This window comes from Pelodiscus sinensis, chromosome 11, assembly GCF_049634645.1.
Source record: "Pelodiscus sinensis isolate JC-2024 chromosome 11, ASM4963464v1, whole genome shotgun sequence".
NCBI lineage: Eukaryota > Metazoa > Chordata > Testudines > Trionychidae > Pelodiscus > Pelodiscus sinensis.
Window position 1 is genome coordinate 42,180,923 of NC_134721.1, and position 7,976 is coordinate 42,188,898.

Genomic DNA, 7,976 nt, shown 5'->3' on the forward strand with positions numbered 1-7,976 from the left:
GGTCATGGACACACCAGTAAGAAGAAGGGGGTGTCACTAATGTACATCACCCCATCTGGACCGCGTGTAACCAGTGGATGGCATTTCACCAGACTGGGCCCTGCCAAGAGGATACATACCACAACATTTTCCCCCACAAGTTGGAGTCCATTGATTCGGCATATTGGGGTGATGTGCATGTCGGACTTGCACCTCAAACAAATTAACCAACATTACCTGGGGTCTGGCCAGCCCCGGAGGGTGAGTGTGAGTGTATTCAATTGAATTAAGAATTAGGCTGCTAAATTGGGTTAAAGCTTAGATGTAGATTGTTAATTATTCCATTTAAATATTGCTTTTAATGCCTTTAATGTCTTTTAATGTTATTTTAATTGCTTAGTACTAAATATATATACACATACAGTGCTTTTAAAATTGCTCCTGAATTGCCTGCAATAAAACTTGTTAAAAGTATGTTTAAGATACTGTTTAAGACTTTTGTTCTGTAAATGCTGAACCAAATGAGTAGTGAGATACGGCTTGATCAACCGGATCATAGCGCCCCCTTGTGACACAGGTGCACAGTAACTAGTTTGCAGGGGCCCCAAGTATTTTACCAGGAGCTCCTTTCTCCATCTAGTGCAGATTTCTGCTTCTTTAGAACTTGACATGATGGAGCTGATTACAAGAGCTCATTGGTTCACACCTGAGAACGTCCAGGGCAGTCAGTAGCCAGCCCTTCTTGGTAAGCCCATTAATTCCCTGATCTTGCCATGCTTAATCGATAATTAGGTTGGATCTCCAGACAATGTCACAATAATCATTGTAAACTATCATTATAAGGGTACTAAAAGTCTGTCATTGAGTTTAAAGTCTTTATTTTATGAATTTATTTTCAAAACCCATGCATTAGAGAACAGGATAAGTGGGATCAAGGAAGATCTGATGAGAAAGAAAGAAGAAATGAATCTCAAAATGGATAAAATCCCTATTTTTAGAGCAAGATATACAAACGTTAACTTGGTATTGTAAATTTTTATGTTATCAAGACCTCACACAGCATACTGTTAACAGCAATGCTACTGACTTGTGTAGCAAGTTACTCTCAAGACTACCATTACTGCTTTTTAAGTTCTCCCCTTAGTAAGAGATTGCATTGCATCTACTTGACTACATTTAATCAAGCTGTGAATTTAACACACTAAAAAGACTTAACCAAAAACATCAAGACTGAGCATAGTTATAGAAGATCAGCGCTGATAAGAGCTACACAATCCAACAGTACATAATGAGCTGCTTCAAAACAGCCACAAGTATAATAATTCCTTTTCCACTCTAGCGCACTTCTGAGGGTGCATCTATACAACAGGGCTTCACTCAAAATAAGCTTATTTCAAAATAACTTATTTTGAAATTGGGAGCATCTACACAGAACTTATTTTGATATAGAGCACACTTCCTCTGACTTCGCTTACTCCTCATACAATGAGGGTTACAGGAATCAGAGTAAAAAGTCCTCCAGCTTGACAGTATTTCAAAATAACGCTAATTATTTCGAAATAATGTTGCTGTGTAGACCTACCCTGAGATGGCAACCACACACACAGCTTCAATCACTGAACTAATGTCTTCAACGGTATTGAGGTGATATCATCTGGCATTCATTTACATTCAGTTTTTCCACAAAATTTACTTTTTCACTTCCAAGAACTCCTATAAGTGGTTTTTTTTTTGTAGACTATGTTTTCAGGATTACATATATTAGCAGTCAGGTTCTGGAAGTAGAAGAAACTGTCACTCTCTTTTTTCAGTCTAGATTAAGATTTAGCCTCAATGTTCATCCATCTAGTGTAATTTATCTAGAGTCTTTAAATATACATGTTTTTATATGTAAGTGTGTCATTTCTTCCAGGGAAGTTCCACTAAGTAGAAATTAAGATAACTGACATTGCAATCTGCATATTTTCATCCTGCTTTACGGTAAGCGTAGTTTAACTTTATCCAATTTCACTGTCAATTAGCTCTATTGTACAGTCACATTATCATTATGAAGACATAATAGTATCTCCATATTAAAGCATAAATTGAGATTTGAATTAAAAGCAAGGGTTACACTATTTCTATATAACAAGTTTATGCTCCCTACATGTATAACTTACTCTGTGTACAGAACAAAAATTTACAAGACAGCCTATAGTTTATAAATAAGAGGCTTTTTAAAAAAAAAAAAAAAAAAAAAAAAAAAAAGTGGGTCCCTTGAGATTTTTTTTTTGGCATGTCTAATCTTTTTTTGTATTCCCCAGCAAATAGATTCTGGGATTTTTTTTAAATCTGACTCACTTCTAGATTGTAGCAAGAACTAGGACAGTCTAATTTAGGCTGTGTTAAACAAAAATACAATTACTCATAGCTATTAGACATTCCAACAAAAAGAAACGATTAATTTTAGAATGTCTTCCCTGCTTCCTGGGGCCCTGTGTTTAGTTTAGACTGCTGAAGAGACCCACCACAAGCCTGTTTCCTTCTCAGGGCCCAAACCCCCTGTTTCTTTAGTCTTTTAACAGCCCTTCCCAGAGAGCCACTCTTTCACAGCTATCTGCGCTGGAATCCTCACGCTGGCTGCCACATGGAGGGGAAATATCATTTCTCCAGTTTAACATTGGAGTCTGGCAAAATGAGGGAGGCGCTCTCAGCTCCACACAGAAGTCCAACAGATACTAGTTGTAGAAAAAGTAAAGGTGCATACAGAAGTAGGATGCGAATCCATATTGCATGCAGGCCTCTGCCACTTACAGTGTATTTTAGTTGGATGACTAGTAGATGGGCCTGCTCAGAGCCAATATACTTGGATCACTGTGAACCCACCAGTACAGAGACAGGATTGTTTAGACAAATGGTAAAAATGCTCAGCAGCTTCCAGATAAGGGTCTCAAAGCATGTTACAAACAGAAAACTAAGTCTTCCAATCTTCCAGTTAAGTAGGGCATTATCACAATTTTAGAAGTGACGAAAATTGAGGCACAGAAAGTATAAGGTCCCATGCAAATCTAGGACAGCATTAAAAATGGAATTCAGCTCTCCCAGCTTCAAGGCCTTTGTTTTAACCATATATCAATCACTCTGCTATTAATGCAGGGGTGGGCAATAATTTGGAGGGGGGGGGCATAAGATTTTGTTAAGTGGTCAAGAGCCACTTTTCTATGGAGGGGGTGCCGGTTAGATGGAGGTTGGGTTAGAAGGGAGCTTGGGGTAGGAGACTGGGGTACAGGAGAGGATGTGGGGTCTGAGAGGGAGTTGTGATCCGGGGTAGGGGATTGTGGTGCAGGGTCAGAGAGGGGGTGTGTGTGCAGGAGAGGATTCTGCCTGGGGCAAGAAGTTGCAACCTGGGGCAGGTGGGCAAGAGGATGTAGAGAAGGAGGATGTAGAGAAGGTAGGGGTGGTGAACTGGGACAGAGTTGGGGTGCAGGAGGGGGCCAATGGGAGCTGCAACTATTGTGCTGGGGTGGGGGCAGCGCATGAAGTCTCCCCCCACAAGGGACATGCTTCCAGCAGCTGCCCACTTTGAACAGCCTGGGGCTGCAGCAGGCAGGAAACCTGCCTGAAAGTCCCAGCGGGCAGTACATCATAGCGAAAGGCTTGGCAGGCCAGATCTGGCACACGGGTCATACTTTGCCACCTCTGTATTAATGGAACAGGAGTTTACTATTAACCTTTAGATCAGCAATTAAAATTTAAAAACTAGATGCTGTGGGGAAAAAAAAGACACCTATTGTTTGGTACAACTACAGAAAGTCAGAAATCTAACTTCTAGAACGGCTGTCTATAATGTTTTGCTCTGGCACTAACAAAGAGGACTAATCAGCCATGTATCAGAGGGGTAGCCGTGTTAGTCTGAATCTGCAAAAGCGGCGAGGAGTCCTGTGGCACCTTATAGACTAACTGAAATGTAGGAGCATAAGCTTTCGTGGGCCTTTGCCCACGAAAGCTTATGCTCCTACACTTCAGTTAGTCTATAAGGTGCCACAGGACTCCTCGCCGCTTAATCAGCCATGGAATGTGAACTGGGAGGGACACCAGTAGGTCACTATTTAAGTACAGTACTAGAGCTGTGTCAGGAAGCTTACCCTGATATTATCTGTGCTGTACTTCTGCGGACAAAGGATTTCAGTCGCTAGGACTAATAAGATCACATCTTATTCGGGATTAAATTAATTTTATGCAAGAGTCCTATGCAAAATGGCTGTTGCATCACCCAATAATCTTTCCTTTAGCAAACAACAGATTCTCGACCCACACAATAGAGCACTCTTGCTAGTGGAAACTGTACACCCCAACTTAGCATAAGAGTTAGGAAGCAGGATATACTTACACACTTGGAACCCACAAACGGACAGTTTTGTCTCTAGAGCCTGAGGCCACCAGATGGCCTGAAGGTGAAAATTGAACACACATCACTGCATCTTTGTGACCCACAAAACGATAGGCTCTCATCTGGGGTCTCATACTCCAGATCATCAAGCATGAATCCATAGAACCACTTGCTAAATTTAGAGGAAAAAGACTCACGTTAGTATCTTCCCCGGGTACACTGGAACAATCACATACACTAAAGCGATGTGCACAGATTTCAGCCCGCGCCAACAATAGTTCCCTTCACTGAATTAAGACCTTTGTTAACCCTTAAGTACCACTACATACTGTACATTTCATTAACAATTCAAACCAAGCATCTAGAATTGCTTTTTAACTGAAAGTAGGCATGGCAACCCAAGATAAGAGTTAGATCAGGTAAGCCTGTTATTGCTGAAGACAATAAAATACAAACATTGTGAGAGATACTTCAATAATATGCAACACACACATGTACAGAGGGTCCAAAATTTTGAGGCTCAGTGTCTCATCCAGAAGATTTTTTTCTTTTTGTAGAGCAAACAGCAGTCACCCATTTACATTTGGATAATTAACCAAGGAGATGCTGGACTTATCTGATTTGTGTAAATTAGCAACATATAGAAAAAAACCACACTCATGACAGTGTTTTGTGCCCCACGATACCAGCTTTTTTACGATTACCTAGATGTCTTTCTTGGGCAGGGTTTCAGATGAATGTTCTCAGCTTTCTCTGGGCTACTGACCCTGATGAAAATGAAGCTATCCATCTTTCCCTATAGCAGTGGTGGGCAACTGGTGGCCTACAAGCAACGTGTGACCATAGCAGTTCAATGTGTGGCCCACAAGACATTTTGTTTACCATTGCCTACACGCAGGGTTGCCGGATCCCGCTGGTTTCTGTACATGTAAGTTTTTTTCCTATTGGTATTAATACAATGACACACACGTAAAGCAAAGGCATTTGAAGTGATTGCACACAACACTGACTCTAAGAGCTGTGTGCTGCTCCTGCATTCAATCAAAACACAGCTACAGTTCAGTCGGCAGAGTTCTGCAAATCCACAGATATTAAGCAGATATCTGTGGACAGGGATATTAGCAGCTCATTTTTGCTGATATTGATGCGGATACAAGTTTTGTACCTGGAACCCTGCAAATACCCGCAAGTATGCACAGCTGCAAGCGTCAATGCAGATATCAGTGGATTTTTGTGCATACAGATGAGGATGAGGATACAAATTTTGCATCCCACACAGGGCTCTATCAATTGCCACATCCCATAAAATCCAGTGCAGTTAGCAAAACTAGCCTACCCCAGGAGACCATCTTGGTTACGACACTCTCATCGTGGCCACTCATGTGGTCCACTCACTAGCCTAGGTTGCCCATCGCTGCCCTGCAACATGCTGTATTTTATATGTTCGTAGCACAGTGGACACTTACTGTGATGTGTAATGGAAGAGATACTCAATGGCAACTTACAGAAAAATATTGAAGAACAAACTTCTAAAATGGTGACAATTAAAATCTCTTTTCAAACTAACCCTATATTTAAACTGCAGAAGCTTCAGGGAGAAGTTAAATTTGCAGGTTTTCTTAAGCAAATAAAAGACAACAATTGTCTAGTTTGTATTTGTTTGCTTAAAAACAGTGGTATACAACGGTTGTATACAAATTTTAGAATGAAAACATACAAAACCCTAACATTATTTCCTTGTCAGAGCAGCAAGTGGGATATGTAAAACAGATGCCTAGAAAATAAAACATTGTTTTTTTAATACTAGGTTTAAATGCTAGGGTCATAATCACAAGCTTTTAGTTAATGTCAATTGTGGCAAAATACCAAATAGCTTTTGCTGGAAGCATCCTTTTATTTCACAGTCATTTCAAATAATAATAATAATAAAAAAAGCAGTTCTCTTTCTTGGAAAAGACTTAGGATTAATGTAGTCTCATTTCAGACAGAACGTTCCATTATTCATGTTTCTTTAAAGGGGAAAAAAATCATACATTTCCATTCAATGACTTTTTGACAGCAATACCTTTCCTTAAGCATGTTACGAATTTCAAGATGCTAGTCCTTGCTGTATTTGTATGTAGCTACCGAGCATCTCTACCATATTATTTCTTTGTTCACCACCTCTGCAACAGACATAGCAATTCTCTGCTGCGCTAAAAAGGACAGTTGGCCTTACTGGACATCTTGTCAATTTCTATGTGGTTCTCAGGAAAGAAAACTAATTCCAGTGCAATAAACTTAAAAAAAAAAAAAAGAATAGTCTGGTAGCACTTTAAAGACTAACAAAGGTATCATGCGCTTTCTGGGCACAGCCATGATGAGCAGTGGATGGAAAACAAGCCTCAGTTTAGTCACAGGAAGTAAGAGTGAAGCTTTACCATACAATGGTCTCAGAGTAAAGGGAGGCACACAAATATGTGAGACAGTGCAACACTCAGTGCTCAGTGTGTGTCAGGAATAGACACACACCCCCTTAAAAATGTCATTTCTAGAAGTTATTCTTCAGTGATCTGCAAGTGATTCTTTCTGTTTTGTACTCGGTGGCTTTTTTAATTACACTGCAAAAAGAAGAAACTTATCGGGGGACTCTCCGAGCACAAAAATATAATTTACCCAGTTGCTTCTTATTGAGACTGAAATCCACGCTAGTGACGGCATCTCGGTGGCCTTTAAAGTGTCTCTCCAGAGAGGGATCCTCCTGAATGGCAAGAGCACGGGCAAGCGTTACCGGTGACCGCTGCACAATACAAATACCCCCCCCCCCCCAGCCACCCACCCAGGCCAGGTTTCCAGGGGGGCAGGCCCCGCGCCGGGAGACACGGACAGGCCTGGCGTGTGCAAGGGGACAGAGGCGCACCGGGGGGGGGGGGGGGCAAGAGGGGCGGAACAGCGGCGGGCCGCGCTGCGCGTACTGCGACGGGGGCTCCCGCGGGGGCAGGGCCCGAGCTGCGGGGCCCGCGCGGCGCCAAGGGGCGGGGCGAGGCGCGAGCGGGGGGGGGGGGCGGCAGGGACCCCGCAAGGCGCGCGCCGCGCAACGGCCGGTCCCAGGGCGCGGCGCGACGGGCTGCCCGGCCCTTACCAGGCCGGCGGCGGCCATGGCGCGCGCGGCGGGGCCGGTCGTTCTGGCGGCCTCGGTTCGGTTTCCGCGCCTCCCCGGCCGCCTTGGCAACGGCGTCCGGCCCTTAAAGGGGAGGCCGGCTGGCGCTTCGCCTCCGACGGGAAAAGCGGCCCAGGCCTCGCGGGCCGTCGGGCCGGGGCGGGGCCATGGCGCGGGAGGGCCCGGTCCGCGGGAGCGCGCGGTGCCCGGCCTCCTCGAGCGCCCGCGGCGGCGTTCTGACAGCCGCGCTAGCTCCGCGCGCGCGCTCGCTCTCACAGTCAGTTCACGCGCACACACGTTCGCACACTTGCACTTCACGGGCGCTCAGTCACACACACAGTGCAACGGCCATGGCTGTGTCACACGTCCACCCTCATTTTAGACACAATTCACATGCACACCCGTTCACAACTCACGTGTACAAAATTCACATGCATGTGCTCCTACACATGCAAGTCGTGTTTATACATTTTCACACATGCACTATTT

The 7,976-nt window shown here is 43.8% G+C and overlaps 1 protein-coding gene across 5 annotated transcripts in view; it reads right to left on the reverse strand.

The window, feature by feature from the left end:
- The window catches only part of POC1A (POC1 centriolar protein A), a 163,404-nt gene extending 155,688 nt beyond the window's left edge, over positions 1-7,716 (reverse strand). For 2 of the 5 annotated variants that reach the window (XR_012906534.1, XM_075939433.1), the window contains exons 1-3: positions 7,470-7,715; positions 7,004-7,088; positions 4,349-4,520 (exon numbers count right to left, since the gene is read on the reverse strand). Coding sequence is in view for 4 of the 5 variants with exons in the window: in XM_075939433.1 (XP_075795548.1) it covers positions 4,349-4,520; positions 7,004-7,088; positions 7,470-7,487 (275 nt within the window). In the remaining variant the exon portion in view is untranslated. Of the gene's footprint in view, positions 1-4,348; positions 4,521-7,003; positions 7,089-7,469 lie in introns of all 5 variants that reach the window. The other 3 variants (XM_075939432.1, XM_075939431.1, XM_075939430.1) reach the window with 2 other exon arrangements.
- Between the last annotated feature and the right edge of the window lie 260 nt (positions 7,717-7,976).